Source organism: Drosophila elegans, unplaced genomic scaffold, assembly GCF_018152505.1.
Source record: "Drosophila elegans isolate 14027-0461.03 unplaced genomic scaffold, ASM1815250v1 contig_814, whole genome shotgun sequence".
Lineage (NCBI taxonomy): Eukaryota > Metazoa > Arthropoda > Insecta > Diptera > Drosophilidae > Drosophila > Drosophila elegans.
The window spans coordinates 19514260-19530291 of record NW_024546167.1 but is presented as its reverse complement, the minus strand read 5'-3'; the positions used below and the strand labels follow the sequence as shown (position 1 = coordinate 19530291).

General features: G+C 35.2%; 8 protein-coding genes and 1 long non-coding RNA gene across 16 annotated transcripts in view; 4 read left to right on the top strand and 5 right to left on the bottom strand.

The window, feature by feature from the left end:
* LOC108134972 (mucin-5AC) overlaps positions 1 to 16032 on the top strand; it is a 69649-nt gene that overhangs the window by 10863 nt on the left and 42754 nt on the right. The window lies entirely within an intron of this gene.
* On the bottom strand, positions 511 to 1891 carry LOC108134585. The gene is made up of 4 exons (XR_001773826.2): positions 1647 to 1891; positions 1524 to 1589; positions 890 to 1465; positions 511 to 635 (listed from the first exon to the last, which is right to left on the bottom strand). It is a non-coding gene; the product is annotated as an uncharacterized LOC108134585 (long non-coding RNA).
* Positions 2752 to 3148, bottom strand: LOC108134591. The gene is made up of 3 exons (XM_017254949.1): positions 3111 to 3148; positions 2909 to 3058; positions 2752 to 2854 (listed from the first exon to the last, which is right to left on the bottom strand). The coding sequence occupies exons 1-3, from the start codon at positions 3136 to 3138 to the stop codon at positions 2781 to 2783; spliced, it is 252 nt and encodes an 83-aa protein (XP_017110438.1). The 5' UTR covers positions 3139 to 3148; the 3' UTR covers positions 2752 to 2780.
* LOC108134587 lies at positions 6443 to 7364 on the bottom strand. Its single transcript, XM_017254945.2, has 3 exons — positions 7254 to 7364; positions 7061 to 7193; positions 6443 to 6637 (listed from the first exon to the last, which is right to left on the bottom strand). The coding sequence occupies exons 1-3, from the start codon at positions 7342 to 7344 to the stop codon at positions 6535 to 6537; spliced, it is 327 nt and encodes a 108-aa protein (XP_017110434.1). The 5' UTR covers positions 7345 to 7364; the 3' UTR covers positions 6443 to 6534.
* LOC108134588 lies at positions 7395 to 7963 on the bottom strand. Its single transcript, XM_017254946.2, has 3 exons — positions 7775 to 7963; positions 7573 to 7696; positions 7395 to 7509 (listed from the first exon to the last, which is right to left on the bottom strand). Exons 1-3 carry the CDS (start codon positions 7869 to 7871, stop codon positions 7407 to 7409), a joined length of 324 nt encoding a protein of 107 aa, XP_017110435.1. The 5' UTR covers positions 7872 to 7963; the 3' UTR covers positions 7395 to 7406.
* LOC108134590 lies at positions 8296 to 9142 on the bottom strand. The gene is made up of 3 exons (XM_017254948.2): positions 8956 to 9142; positions 8557 to 8686; positions 8296 to 8497 (listed from the first exon to the last, which is right to left on the bottom strand). The coding sequence occupies exons 1-3, from the start codon at positions 9050 to 9052 to the stop codon at positions 8389 to 8391; spliced, it is 336 nt and encodes a 111-aa protein (XP_017110437.1). The 5' UTR covers positions 9053 to 9142; the 3' UTR covers positions 8296 to 8388.
* LOC108134586 (C-type lectin 37Da-like) lies at positions 10540 to 11186 on the top strand. The gene is made up of 2 exons (XM_017254943.1): positions 10540 to 10627; positions 10690 to 11186. The coding sequence occupies exons 1-2, from the start codon at positions 10540 to 10542 to the stop codon at positions 11133 to 11135; spliced, it is 534 nt and encodes a 177-aa protein (XP_017110432.1). The 3' UTR covers positions 11136 to 11186.
* Positions 11845 to 12597, top strand: LOC108134589 (C-type lectin 37Da-like). Its single transcript, XM_017254947.1, has 2 exons — positions 11845 to 11954; positions 12007 to 12597. Exons 1-2 carry the CDS (start codon positions 11867 to 11869, stop codon positions 12456 to 12458), a joined length of 540 nt encoding a protein of 179 aa, XP_017110436.1. The 5' UTR covers positions 11845 to 11866; the 3' UTR covers positions 12459 to 12597.
* LOC108134584 (C-type lectin 37Da-like) lies at positions 12945 to 13753 on the top strand. 2 transcript variants are annotated; one of them, XM_017254942.2, is made up of 2 exons: positions 12945 to 13038; positions 13104 to 13753. In XM_017254942.2, the coding sequence occupies exons 1-2, from the start codon at positions 12951 to 12953 to the stop codon at positions 13559 to 13561; spliced, it is 546 nt and encodes a 181-aa protein (XP_017110431.1). In that variant the 5' UTR covers positions 12945 to 12950; the 3' UTR covers positions 13562 to 13753. The 2 variants fall into 2 exon arrangements, with proteins under 2 accessions (XP_017110431.1, XP_041566106.1); XM_041710172.1 differs by having other exon boundaries at positions 12950 to 13051.

The window sequence follows — 16032 nt, the reverse complement described above, 5'->3', positions numbered from 1 at the left end:
GTTCCTCGGGTGTTCTAATGGAACCAAATTTGCCCTCCCTGCCTTGGCCGTTCTTTACCGAAAACTTCCCATCATATTATCGAACGGCCCCTTCTACTGATTCGGGTTCTAGCGGGGACTCATCCTAGTCGAAGGCAAACAAAAATGCGATTTAGCTAATCATTATAAAATGTATTTAAAACCTAAATAAAATTCTTAAAATTAGAGAACATATTGAAAAGATATTAAATGAGAACATAAATACATGCAATACAATTGAATTATTAAATTAATCTTCGCAGTAAGATATAATACGAATTAAAACCAAAAAAATATTATTCGAGAGCGAGAATACGGAAATGGCAGAAAATTGCAGTGAAGAGCGCATGGCGAATTCAAATTGAGTGGTTTGTTTTACTTATTTCGAAATTCATCTCACTCAAAAATTTGAGAGACAAGAGAGACGGTAAATCCGCTCCTTTTTATTTTTTTTCTCCTTTATGGATTATTCGAACTGCTAAGTTTTGTACGGTGGGACGCAAAGTAATTCATTTGATATATATATTTTACAAAGACATATTAATAAAACGTGATATCTGACTCACCAACATTCCGGAGATCCACCGACGAAAGCGCTTCCGTAAGTGCACCTTAGGCTGAAAATTTAAATTTCTTTATATACACACTGCAAGCCCACTGTGCAAAACAACAGCAAAATTTTTCTCTTCTTTTTCTTGTTGCAGCTCTTTCCTTCTTTTTTTTTAACACATTGGCTTGTTTGTCCACCCAAAAAAAATTAAAATAAATTATGCCTAAAGCAATTCGTGCTTCTAGTCATTCATTATTAAAGCCTTTCTGGCCTTCTAACCATCACTGCACTTTTCTCTTCTTTCCCTTCTTTTTTTCTTACTTTTCCACTCTCACTGCTTATTTCACATAACCTAGACCGCAAAAAAAAAGAAAAGAAAAACTTATGAAATAGCTTATAAACTATCCACTTTCAGCGAACTCCGACCGATCTTTGGCTTTCCGAACTGCCTTACATTCCGTGCGGCGACTTAACAATTATTCCGCATTGTTGTTCGACGAGTTAAATTAAATTTTCGTCCGAGCGTGGACCGAAACGTCTAAACTAGATCAGCGCGCCGAAAAACTGCCTGTCAAACTGAGCTTCGCTAAGTTTCGCTCGCAGGCGGGAGATAACGAAGATGATGAAGAGGGAATATAAATATTATGTGTAATTTGGGCAGGTGTTACATCTCGAGTTCTTTTTGACTCTTTTGCCCTCTCTTAGTCCTAACTCCGCTCCCAGCGACTTAAGCTGATTAAATAATTATCTTAGGGAACTCTTAGGCCTTTGAGACCCATTTATGCGACGATAATTTCCCTTCTCCGTCGGATGACTTCGGTCTTCTTTAGGGGGACTTGATGAATCGTTCCCTCTACAGCAACGGCCGGATCCAATATCGGATACTAAGCGCCAAACCTAAATCAAAAATCACTTTTGTGTCTACAATCTTAGCAACCATTTCATTTTTTCTTACCCATAAACAGGATTTAGCGCTATATATATAATCTGGATATTCTATCCGTCACTTTACACAAGGCCACTATAGAGATATAATTTTCAAACAAACTTTCACCAACTAATTATATACGAGACTTACAACTGAACTAAACCGCACTCGATGGCTGCCGAAAAGGGAAAGAAAGCCAGCAGCTCGTGGCTCTGGGCGGGAAGCTAAGTTAGCCCCCATAGAATAACTCTCCGTTTTCCGGGATCATGACAATTGACTCTGTTGCCTCTTCGTCTCCGAAAATTCTTACCCCAATCGCGGCACCCAACTGACCACTAGATGGCGACACTTTCGGTTTTTGCCTCATAGATGGCACTGCCCATCGATGTGCCTGCCACAAGCGTTACAACAACAAGGGGCAAACTCAATCAGCTCTTGTGGGAAAATTTATACACTTTTATTTAAGACTTATTGACATTGTAGTAAACTGTATTAATTGTAGTTTTATACGTATTATGATAAAATAAGGTAATTATGTGGAATAATATCAAGATTTATGTCAGTAAATATGTGTTTAAAGTTTTAATATTAAAGTAACATTTTCGTCAAATTCTCCTGAATAAGATGACGACATGACGATGGCAAGCTACTTCCAAACAGCGGAAAATGTCAATAAACTTTTCGATTTGTGACACGTCGGAGTTGCTTCAATGTACGTGGATAAACGACCGTCTAACGCTGAGATTGACAAGGCTAACACCCCTACACGCCCTTAAATATAGACCCTCTACAGACTGGGCGTGGCATAATGGGCGTGTAATGGTAACAGTTTGTTTATAATTAGACAACAGTGACAGGCTATTAGAGTAAACTAGTTACTAGCTAAACTTCTTGATGAGGTTGCCTACTTTTGTGCGCTTTGCAGAGGGCCAGCGGGGCGGATACGTTATTTCGTCGCAAACAATGTTTCAAACTTATTTTTAAGCTATTATATTAACTGACTTCTCTGTATGAGTATAAAAAAATTAAAGTTTCAAAGGAAATAGTACAAAGTGGAAACTATCTAGGCTGTCCTTCAATTAGTATTATAGTATATTTTATGTGGAAATACATTTTTAATAAGTATAGTATAAGTAGAAGTTTTAAGGGAAATGTTGAATAATAGAAACTATCTAGAAAAGGGCTGTGTATCAATTATTTTGATACAAATAAATAGACCTATTAATATTTTTTTGAACAAATAACATCAGGGTTTTTTTTTTTCATTATTTAATAAACACATATTTATGATGTATCAATATTGTCGCACAATGGAACCTGGATTTTGGTGCACTTGCTGCGAGAAATGGGCTTTAGCGCTGGAAACAAAAATGTTTGAGCAGCATTTAGGCACAAAAACGATCGATACTTACCAGATAAGCTTTTCAACTTCCGATAACAGTTGATTGCTTTCAAAATACATGGATTGCGAACGGTGTAAAAGCATTTTCCGTCCCTGCTGGCACATCCGGGGTTTTGCTTAATGGGACAGGGCTTATCACAATGTTGCGCAGCCACACAAGCTTTTAATTGTGCATATATATCAACTCTCAAAATTAAAACAAATTTTTTTACCAAGTAAAACCAGCCAGAGAAGCTTCATCTGCTTTACTATGCGGAGTATACAATTTGACTAAGTTAAAACTGTGAAATTGGCATTAAAAAGGCCAGAAAAATAGTACAAAATATATAATGCACTTAAGCATGAAATTGTATTCAACTGTAGTTATTTATCACAATATGTTTATTTTCCTATTGAGTGGTTCAGATGGCTTAGAGAATGTCTCTTTCATAATTCATAGCAAACATTACGTTGCGACTACTACAAATCATGGCGAATAATAACATTTTTATGGCAACCATCTTTGCCAACAGCTCGTAAAACAAGAGCAACAGTCCGCAGTGCTTTGCTCTCATAATTTATTTTTTGCATACACACTCAGACTCACTGGCGAAACAAAGCCGGAACACAAGAATACATTTCTCGCAAACACACATAAACGAGCATTGAAGGGGAAAAATTCAATTTCAGAGGATATTTTTGGGGACCACACACTCCACTTTTTGCGAAAAAAGCAACACAGCAGTGAGAAAAAAAAAAAAGGAAAAACTTTACCCGTTCCGACAAACTTCAAATTAGATTGAAAGAGGAAAAATATAAATGAATGTGAGGAAATAATATTTCACGACATAGATCCGTGGCAATTTGACAACTATTTTGACAATATAAAAAGCGTTATATTTTTAGCAAAATAAAAAGGAAACAAAAGTTTGATTTATGGCGTTAAAATAAACACGTTAAACTAATATTGATTGACATTGGTTTTTTGGCTGTGTGTATGAATTGTGGTCATTTAATAGGTGGTTTGGTGTTTGTTTGACTTTTTTTAAGACCGATTATTGAATGTGAGTTTATAAACCAAACATATAAATATATTTTATTAATATAAATTTAATATTCGGGTATAAGCATTAACTGAATTAATTTCAGGAAATGTTTAATTTTGTGACCTAGTTTTTTAAAGTATTAATTATTAAAAGAAAATATATAAATGTTTATCAAAAACATTATTTATAAAGAACTAAAATAAAAGTAATATCTAAAGAAACTAATTTCAGGAAATGTATTAATTTTTGTTTATTACAGCAATGCTACATACCTTTTTTGAAAAAAGATTTAAATATTTAATAAAAAAAAGAATTCTAATTCAAAAGCTGACTTTTGTAAATCGAGTCACTTTTTTCTTTTTTAGGCCAGAGACAGCGCGTGAAACGTAATGAATAAATAAAGTTTGGCTGTAGTTCGCATCCGAGCAGTTAAAGATTTTTGCCTTTCCAACTCACATGGATATATGGATGTGTATGTAATATGTACAAAGGTGCGAGGGCTTGTGCGTTTGCATATTTTAAGCTGCTCCTTTGCACCTTTTACATTTTATATGCCATGCGGCGGGCGAATTTGAGTTTTGGCCGCTCGCTTTTTTCCTTTTCTGCGCCGACTTTTATTTCAGTTTCTGTTTCCGTTTATGTACACATTTGTAGCCTGGCCTGGCCAACATCACCTCACCTTCACCTTTCGAGTGCAGACTGGCACGAGAGGTCACAAGCATTCCCCATTTTCCCATTTCCCGCCCAATTTATAAATGCTGTATGTACATGTGTTTTCGCAAGGCTTTAACTTTCTGTACCGCAGTCCAAGCCCCCAAAAAGAGTAATATTCACTTTTTATGCTGAGCCCGGCGCTTCTCGCATGCGATTGCGGCCAAAAACCACTATACACTGTACACTTTTCGTACATTTTTCGAAACTTTTGCAGCCCCATGGTCAAGTTTCGGTTGGGCAAACAAAGAAAGTGCCATTTCTTTGCCAGTCCTGGCCGAATCGGAACTTTTGTGGCGTGTTTTTTGGTCCTCCACTCGTATTTGGGTTAATGGCAACACACACACACACACACATTTCTCGGCCAAATTCACAACACAATTCAAGGCATATTTCTGGTCTTTGATAAGCCAACGCTAATTTTAAGGGGAAAGCTTACAAATTCATGTTTGCATGTAAATTTGAATTATATCCGCTGGCAGTACACCAGCGACACACACTTTAATTAGTTTCAGTTAAATGCGTTTAACACGGTCAACAAATCAATTTCTGTTTTGCGGATTAGCTAAAGTACCTCTTATAGAGCTAATAAGCACGGGAATAAGAGATGCCACCATGGCGTTATTATTGAATGTATATTAATTCTTGTTTCAGGTTGATTTCTTAAAAAAATTGAGAATATTTTTCTTGAAAGTTTGTATAAAATCAAGCTGTAAATAAAATATATATTTAACTCCTTTGGGCATTGTATTCTAAAACATTTATTTTCCGTCGATAAATATAAATTATTTATTTTAAAATACATTTAAGCCATACAAATAACTAACCCAACCCAAGAAACATTTAAAAAACTTATTGGCTTAGGTATCTCTAATAGATCTAATAGAGAAATGGGAAGTTGGAAAACCATATTAATAAAATATGGAAAATTCTAATATCTGATATAAGTTTTGATAAGGAATGCAACTTTCATGAATACAAAAATAAAAATTGATTTCTTGAATTGAAATTGTGAATATTTTCTTTAAGAGGTGTATAAAACAAGCTGCAAAAATGTAATAATAGATTTAAAAAAGGAAAAGAAAATGTATTTTGCATAGATAAATACATATTATTCAAGGCCATATCGTAAATTAAAATATTTTTATTCAACACCTATTTCTAGTTGCGCATCTCTGTCAGTAAATGTTGATTTGATGGTTGTAAATCGAATTGAATAATTAAACAGTTTTGCGGGGGACGAAAACTGTTCATCGGCAATCGATCACATAATTGAGATGCGACTTTGATTGCATCCCACGCAGTGGGAAAATTACAAAATTACAGGGCCGGGCTTAAAATGCTGGCCTTTGGTCGAGTTGGTCAAGGGTGATTGTGATGAGAGGATAAGAGGGGTCAGAGGGCAATTGGCCTTAAACCGAGATGGCTGTGAATTGGGAGCAACTGTCGAGGTCATCACATTTGACCCGCACTGAAGCCAGGGCTTAATCTGCATCTGCCTCTGCCCTGACACAGTCGCATTCAAATGTCAATTAGTGTTGTTGCTGCTGTGGTTTCAATTTCAGCACGCCGTACTTCTATCTTTCCGGCTCTTTTGCTGCCCCATCCCCTGGGAATCCAAAGCCATCGAGGAACATTTGAAGGCCACATCCGGATCCTTGGCCAGCGGTCAATAAATCTGGGCCAGCACGAAAAGAAGAAAACCCCACAAACACAAAATTATGACCCCCCTCAAGTGTACTGAATAAGAAACAAATTTATGCATTATAACCACAAACTGCGAAGCTGTAAAATTAACATAATTCAAGTGCATTTTTATCGATTTATTTCGTTCAACTGCTTGTCCAATTTTGACATAATCACTTAAATCCATAATAAAAACATTTTCCAATTAAAAATTTCAATTGCACTCAACTTTACGGTTGCAGCAATCTGGATAGTCGTCGTCCCAGTTTAAGTACTCCGTGTAGCGACAATCCTCCGGCGGTTCTTTTTTATCACACCTTTATAAAAATAAGATATCGACTTTTGTTAACAAAAATCTATGATATATGATTTAATTATTTCAGAATAGCACAGAAACTGTTAGTGATTCGAAATGTTTACGGTCATAATTAGTTTCCTTTTTAAAGGATTATGGAAAAAACTGAGTTAATATGAATATTTAATATTGAGTTAATGAAGAGTGCTTTTATTTATTTATACTTAAATAATATAAAACAATTATTGAATATGTTTTGTAACAATAAGTTTTTTTTTTAAATGGTTACAAAATGAAATTTATTAGGAAAATTTAATTTAATTTTTTTTTTATTTTTAATAAACTTACTTTTCAAGAGAAAGCCTTTGCTTCTAATTTTTCAAAGGTAGTAACTAACTAACTTTTTGCGACATTGTTCTAACCATGATATCTGAAAAGTACTCACGTTAAGAGCATGCCATAACCATCACCAGTACAGAAAATCGTGGTACAGGGTAGGGATGTCAAACGAAATGCCTGTCCCATTTTGAGGAGCACCGTCGAAGAGCCAACATCAAGTACACAGCGGTTGGGATAAGCTGCGTTGGATTTTCTAGGGTTAACGACGCAATTTTAGAGTCCTTTAAAATAATACTCACCTGAATCGCCGTAGTTGTTGAGGGAAATATCAGCAGAGGCATGGCAAATAAACAAGCTGCCGATGAGTCCAAAGAGAATAAAAGTTTCCATTCTGTACAGTTTGTGATATGGAAAAATAAAACATCTGACTGAAGTATGATCGATTGGCCTGCCTAGTTGCAGAGCACTGTTCGAAGGCAGCAATCCGGATAGGGCAGATCCGTATTGATGTAGCCACCGTAGCGGCAAGGAGGCGACAGGATGCTCACTCCGCAGCTGCGCAAAAACAATTAGATTTGCATTTGTGTTTCCCAAAATATAAAACTCCAGTTAATTTACCTCTGGAACAGGGCCAGTCCGCTGTGTCCGCACACTATTCTGCGGCACTCGTGCGTGGGATCCTTGATGCTAACCCCCGAATTCAGGACGAGCGAAGGGCTGATGGTGCACTTACCGGGGTGTCCTGCGGGTGAAATGCGAAAGTGAAATTGAAATTGGAGCTGCCAGTTGCCAGCTGCCAACTGCGGTTGTCTTCACTCACTCGGATCGTTGTAGTTGCCTTCCCATTCGGCTGTGTGACCCGCTCTTAAAAGGACCCCTAAAAGCGCGACTGAGACTAAAAGATGAAACGCTTCCATGGGTTACACCCAATTTCAAATTTCACTTCGTTTCGGAGAGTAGTTTTTCAAAAGGATGTATTAAAAAAAGTTTTGTTTTCGTTTGACATCCGTTTCTAAAAGCATGTTATATTTTTTCTTAACAACAAAAATTTGGAAAAACTCAGTGATTTTGAGCCATAACCATTAAAATTTTATTTAAAAATCATTATTTTTTGATTTTATTAAAAGTATAGATTATATTCAATCAAAAAAAAATATTGACTATTTTATTTGAGTCAAAATAAAACCATCCTTTTGATTGTGATAATATTTTGTTTATAATATTTACATTACATACATTTTTTATTTTCGCTTTAAAACATGGAAAAATAGCAAGATTTTTATGTATTAAAAATTATTTAAGCCCAATTCCTTCACGGTGACTTTTAGATTCCAATTACAATTATTTTGATACATTTTTATATTTCAACAATTTTACAATACTATTCATCTTTTGAAGAAACAATTTTAAAGTCATAGGAAAGTGTGATCAACCTTAAACGTAATTGCATTTTAAGTTCATCTCACAGCATTCGGGAAAGTCAGCATTAATATTTTCGTAACCATCGTTTTCACAGCCTTTTGGAGGATTCTTTTCTTCACAACTGGGTATTGATAAAAGTTGAATTTTTAAAATGCAAGCAAATATATTTGATAAGTTTACTAAAAGACCAGGGCCCAACCATCTTTGCCGCAGTCAATTTGGGCGCATTTTGTTGGATGGCGGATGGATTGACCACTCTCGACGATCACCTCGCCCTTGGGACCCTCAATTACGCATTTATTGGGATGACCTGGGGAAAATTTATATTTTTTTATTTTAAAAATATTTAAAATAACTTAATAATGTGTTCGCATAAATATTTTTCTTTTTAAAAAAAGTGAAATAATAGAATTCGTTATCAATAGTAAAACTTACCATCAAGTATTTTTTTAATATTATTTATTTGTGCTTAAAATAGTTATTAATTACTCCAAGCAAGCTCTTATAAAATAACTTTAAACTGTTTTTTGTTTATATATTGTCAATATCCCTATAAAAATCATGTTCTATACCCCTTACCATTATCCGCAAATATTTCGTAATGAATGTTGGCTGCTAAAACGCCGCGAATGATTATAATTAGTGCCAGGAAAGTGAAAACTGTGGACTGCGGCATCCTGTTTGTGTTTTCGTCGCTTGTGTATTTCAGGAAATTTGACTAAAAGATTCGATTTTCTGAGCTGTCTGTGTGCGAAGTGGCAGCCAGGCCTGCCACGATGTTGTTTCCATATGCGCATTTTAATTAAAATGCAGGCAGACAGCTGGGGGATATGCTGATGAAGTTATCGAATATGTTAATGCACTTATTTGCAGCTGCATGCGCCTTGTGTCATTCGTTGATGTTGTTGCATAATTCGATTATAGGTGTCCCCTTCTGCAGGCCAATGTTAATGTTGGTTTATATGCCTGTATGTCTGTGTGTCTGTCCTCTGTAAATTGTGATTGTTGCTCCATATCCATCCCAATCCATTTAAATCAAGACCAAGACAAATTTGTGGGGCACCTAATTGATGTCGTTGTGTCCTATACACTCACATACTATTCACTATTGAGCCAAGTAAATGCGATTCTAGATGGGTGTGTTGTTTTGATTACCTCTGGCTGGCTGGCTGGCTGGCCAATTAGCAGAAGCGACCACCATTGTTCGCCAGTTGAAATTAATTGAAACGAGTGGCCTCAGCTGGGCCTGAAATATGCACTTCAATGAACTCATCTCGACCCCAGTGGATGGCTAATTAACCGACCCACTCGAAGCTCAAATAAACACAGCAGAGTGTGTAGCGAAGGACTGGCCTGGACCTGGTCCTGGACCGCCTTAAATCAAGTGAAAATAAAATGTTGAACACGTTCGATGTTCAGTAGATATTGGGCGATGAAGTGGCTATTTTAGACGGGCACTTTTTTGGTTTGTCAACCAAAGACACAGCTTGAAAGTTAGACATTGTCTAATTTAAGCTACAATTTAACCCTTATTTTTGTTTTTTAAATAAAATTAAGCAGCTAAAAGTATGCAGAGTATATTTTTGCAACTATTGAAATACAAGTTCTTAAACTGAAATTTTTTGAAATAGCAAACTTATATATTTACCTGTAGGTGCGGTTCGATTGATAATCTAGATAGATTTAAGCTTGGAAGACGACAGTCAGCAAATGACAAATCTTACAAATTAAAAACAAAAATTTAAAGTTTTGGACATTCTAAAAGACTAAGGTCTTTTCATTATCGTTATCCGTTTTTCATTATCGATTGTTCCAATTGATAAAATTGATTGTAACTTCGCATATCTGCTTGCTACTATCAGTAAAATTAGGGTTCGTTGCCTTCTTGCTGCCATTCCCAAGATTATTCAAAGAACAGGGAGCGTATACTTTATTGCCTGAATTGCCTGATTAATATTAATTGCTAGCTCAGCCAAATTTGTTATATAAACGTAAAAGTGAAAAATGTGCCGTAAAGATGAAAGTCCTCCCGTTTATTAATTTGTGCCGGAAGATAATAAACATGAATCAACTTATCTTATCGCCTGACAATCATTGTCGATTTTAGTCGCTGAAATTCTATAAAAAGCCGGATTTCAATAAAAGTCTAACAGTCTTGTTAAAATGTTTCTGAAGTTTACCCTACTCGGCGCCTTTTTGGGAGTAATTTCCCTGTCTGCGAGCTACAAAATAACACCGAATGTTATAGATGGTAAGCATTGAAGCTTGTGATTACCAAGTGTGCTCATTGATATTTTTTGTATATTTAATTAGGAGTTCCTGGTTTCCTAAACATAACAACTGCTCCTTTTGTGAAGATCGGATCAGGCTATTACATTTTTGAAAGTAAAGCCGTTAATTGGTATTCAGCCTTTGAATCTTGTCGACAAATGGAAGCAGACTTAATAGCATTTGAAAGCCCAGAGGAGTTGAATTTGATATCTGAGTATATCACCGAAGTCAGTAAAGTAGTATCCTATTGGACATCCGGCACGGACTTGACTGAGCAGGGTAAACATATATGGTTTTCGAATGGACAACCCGTGTCTTCGGATTTGTGGTTGCCGGGAGAGCCAAGTAACTCTGGAAATGTGGAGCGCTGCGTTGAATTCGGAATCCGTTCGAAAGTTACGGGATTAAATGACAGAAATTGTATCAGACTTAATGGATATATTTGCAAGGCGCCCCAGCCAAAAACAGCTTCTTTTGTAATCTGGTAGATTAGTTTTATTGAATACTACGGACAATAAAGCACATTGATACAAAGAAGACTTTGAGGAATTGAAACTTATAAGTGAATATCTAACAGAACAACCAACTACGAATGGCCATACTCTATATTGGACTGATTTGGCGGAGCAGGATAAACATGTGTGGTTTTCAAATGGACAACTCATATTTTCGGATCTGTTTTCTCCGGGAGAACCGAATGACGTCAGTAAAGTGGAGCATTGTGATGTTATCAGGATGGGAAAGGTGTAATTCTTGGGCTGAATGACGTTAATTGCATTAATAAATATAACTATATTTGCAAAGCACTACAGCCACAGACTGTTTCCTTCATAATTTGGTAGAGAAGAATATGACAACTTCATTGCATGCTTACTAGTTGTGTCCAATAAAAAAAATAATGCGATTCAGTGAATATATTTTTCAATATTGCTTCCAAGCTCTTAGAATTCATTTCCTTATTTCTACGAATAAAGAAAAAGTGAGCATTTCTATTTTATTGGTACCTCCGTATCGAATTTCAACTGATATGAAGGCACCATGGATTTTTATTAAGTACTGAGTCAGATATTTGGAAGCTAAATTTAATTTTACTAATTTGTGTTGGCAGAAAAGAGGCAGGAATAACATATCTTATCGCTTATAAGTGTTTTGTCGCGTTTTTATCGCTGGAATCTTATAAAAAGCCAGTTTCAACAATAAGTCCAACAGTCTTGCCAAAATGTTTCTAAAGCTTACTGGACTCTGTGCTTTTTTGGGAATACTTTCCATTTCCTTTGCCCACAAAATAACACCGAATGTTTTTGAAGGTGAGACTTAAACTACTTGTGTTCTTGCTATAAATAAAAATATTTTATTTAGGTGTTCCTGACATTCTAAATATAACTACAGTTCCATTCAGGAAGATTGGATCAAGTTACTATAATATTGCAAGTAAAACTGTTAGTTGGTATACTGCCTTTGCATCTTGTCGACAAATGAGAGCAGACTTGATTGCTTTTGAAAGCTTAGAGGAGTTGAACCTGATATCTCAGTACCTAATAGACGAAAATATAGTAATTAAATCCTATTGGACTTCTGGTACTAACTTGGCGGAACAGGATAATCACGTTTGGTTTTCGAATGGACAAGCTGTGTCTTCTGATTTATGGATTTCTGGAGGGCCGATTAATGAAAACAAAGTGGAGCAGTGCGATGAGTTAATTATTGAACCTGGACGTAGAGTGGGTCTGAATGACAAGAAGTGCTCTTACCTCACGTCTTTTATTTGCAAAGTGCGCCAGCCAAAGACAGCTTCATTTTTAATATTGTAGATTTTAAAAAGAATTAAATTATAATTATAAATTCTAGGAGTTCCGTGGTAAGCACATAATTCCCATTGGAATTTCCCCAGATTATCATTTATGACTTTGAATAATAAAACTACTTTGACTGTTTTCTAAGAAAAGTTAATTAAAAAAAAACTTGGCCTAATTGCTTAGTTTGCTTGCTGTTTTTTATTATTTTTATCGGTTGCTTGTTTATAAGATTGCGATTGTTATCGCTTTTAGAAAATTAATTTGATTTGAATATGCGGCTAGACACGTTGTGCATTCCAGAAAAGTGATCTAAGCCTTCAAGTTAGAAATGATTAAATTAAAGGTTCCCTGACCTAGCTTTTTATATATTGTGTTTTACTTATTTGCATCGGTAGTTAAAAGGTTGGAATAACTTATCTTATCGATTGAGAATTCTTGGAAGTGTTTTCATCGCTAGAAACCTATAAAACAGCCGAGTTAAACAATAATTCCTACAGTCTTGCCATAATGTTTCTTAAGTTTACTGGACTCTGCGCTATTTGGGGAATGATTGCCCTTTCTGCGGCCTACGAAATAACACCGAATGTGATTGATGGTGAATTGAAAACGTGTGTCTATCCAAAAATCTCCGTCACTTAATTAACTTTGTATTCCAATAAGGTGTTCCTGGTTTCCTCAATATAACCACTGCTCCTTTCGTCAAGATCGGAGCAGGCTATTATTTTGTTGAAAGTGCCAATAAAAAAAACTGGTTTGATGCCTACGAATCTTGTCGAAGAATGGAAGCAGACTTAATAACGTTTGACAGCTTAGTGGAAATGAATCAGATTACAGAGTACCTGATAGACACGATTGTTGCTCAAAATCTATCGCTTTTCTGGTCTTCCGGTACTGACTTTGCAGAGCAGGATAAACATGTGTGGTTTTCGAATGGACAACTCATATCTTCGGAACTTTGGCTGCCCGGAGAGCCAAATAATCTTCACAATGAAGAGCACTGCGATAATTTAAAGATCAATAACGGATTGGGAGGACTGAATGATGACCGCTGCGAGGAACTTCACTACTCCATTTGCGAGGCACCACAGCCAAAGACAGCTTCCTTTATTATTTGGTAGTTTATAAAAAATGTATAGTAATTGAAAAATATTTTTTTCAATATTTTAAACACATCGAAACCTATATTAAATCTGGCTTTATATGGACTGGTCGACAATTAATTGGAATTCTAACAATTGTTGCCAACAATAATATATTTTGTTTCCGTGAAAAAAGCAATACATCTTGAAATAAACTGAGAGCAATTGGAATGAAGCCGTGTTTGGTAATATATAAACCAGTTTTTAGATTCGCTAAAAATTCAATAAATAAATTAATACATTTTTTCTGAAGTTTTTTCCAAAACTACATGTCATCAACTAAAGTTCCAAAAATAGTTGACACCAATTAAAATGTTTTGATTAAGTCTTCCAAAAAATCAAGACCAAAAATATTTATATAAATATTATATTATACTATATTTTTTTACTGTTCTCTTCAATACTTTTTCATACCATTCCCAAACACCTGGGCCAACGAATTCCTGTTTCCGCTTTTGGCATAAATAAAGGCCAATATAAATTTCGATCGATGGAGCAATAGAGCTATCTACACACGCATATCTATGGGGTATTTGCATATATAAGGAATCAACACGTATATGCGGCATAAATAACAAATTGGCCAGGTGAACGCATTTTGGGGAGTGAGTGTGGAATTGGGTTCGATGGAGGTGTCCAAATAAGGGTCAAATGCCGGTCAACTTTTGCCCTGGCATCCTCTATTTTTTTGTGAGCTCTCGAAGGTGACCAACCGTTGAAGTTTTTTTTGTGGGTGTCCTAAGGCCTAAAACACAGAGATTGGGCTCGGCCTTCAGAGTTCTGTCTGAATTTTCGTTCTTTTATTTTATGGTCGCACATAAAAACACACGTCATTATAATTTCAATGATATTAAAGTCCATATCGGAGTGAATGAGATACAAGCGAAATGCTTTATTTTATTGCTCTACTTTTTCGACTTTTGACACACTGATAAAAAAGGGATAACTAAGAGAAAATATGTGGCTATTGAATACCATATTAACAATTTCATATTTAAAATAATAAGTCATAATATGATATTCATGGCATATGGAATTAAAATAAATGAATAAACGTGGAAACGTGGAAAAAATTAAAATTTTCATTTTAAAAATAAATAACTTAAAACCCTATTAGATGAAAATCAAAGCGAAAAATATTTAAAATGAGTTTGAAATATTGGCTTATACTACGATTTTTTTTTTACTAGTGCAAGAAATAAATTTTTTGGAGCTTTTAATTTTTGTGACGCCTGTGCTGGCTGTGACCCCAGGTGCTCACCTACTCACCTGTTCACCTGTTCAGCAGCTCACCTGAGCACACACTCGCACACACAAATTGCTTCCTGTCCCAGTCTCCCAGTGAAATTTGTCTGCGTTAAAAGGCCAACGGCCATGTGTTTTATTCGGCATTTATTTACGTTCAGGCAGGCAGCGAAAGCCAAAAAAAAAAAAGGGCGAGAAATATGTATATAGTATATGCGATACAAGGAATGCTTTTAAGCAAAGTCACTCATCCAAACACACATATATTTTTACGGCTGCATACATATCTTTGCGTATCTGTAATTCTAGCTTTCCACTTATTTATAGTTGAGGAAACAGATATGACTGAACCGTGGGCATGTGTAGTTTTAAGGTCAGACGCATGTTTTATACTTTTAAAAGATTCCTTTTAGCTTTCATTTGAAGTAAAATAATTTTACTCTACACATTACCCAAACGAAAAGTATAAAAGAAAATTTTTAAGCAATTTTAATTTAAACTTAATAAATTTGGCCTACTTTGCAAAATAATACATACCAAGCAGCTATATTTGAGTTCCAGATTTTCTCAATTAATTTAAATTGAAAACGCATTTTCATTCATATTAAGTATACGCACAGTTTTCCCAGTTCAATTCCGAATAATACATTGTATCAATAAATGTGGCCGGTTTTACACTCTGTTACCCATTTTATATATATAATTGCATTGCAAAAATGAAATATTCAATAGCCTTACGCTTCACTGAATAGTTCAAGACCCAAAAATAAACTGACGAAAAACAATGAAAATTTTCATAAACACACACGCACACTGAGTGAATAAAGTGCAATAAAACAACAAAATTCGTATCGAGAGATTTATGCTGGAGAACAACATAATCTTGTTTTATTTAACTTTGTTCATTTTTACTACATATTGCTCTCGATATTTCTATTTTATATTTACTTTTGGATGTAAAATCAAGAGTTGTTAAAAAGAAGGGAATTCAATTTAGTAAAAAATATAAATTAATACTTATATATATAAAGATGTGTCTACATTTATTCTAACCAAAATGTTAATAATTTAATATAGTTTTATGGAACATTTAATAGTTTTAATATTAATAGTCTTTAATAGTTTTACCGAAAGCAAAAACCACTGCCAACAACCTTGAAAAACCTAAAATTGAGTCAATTGTTGCTTTTGCCAGTGGCTTACCA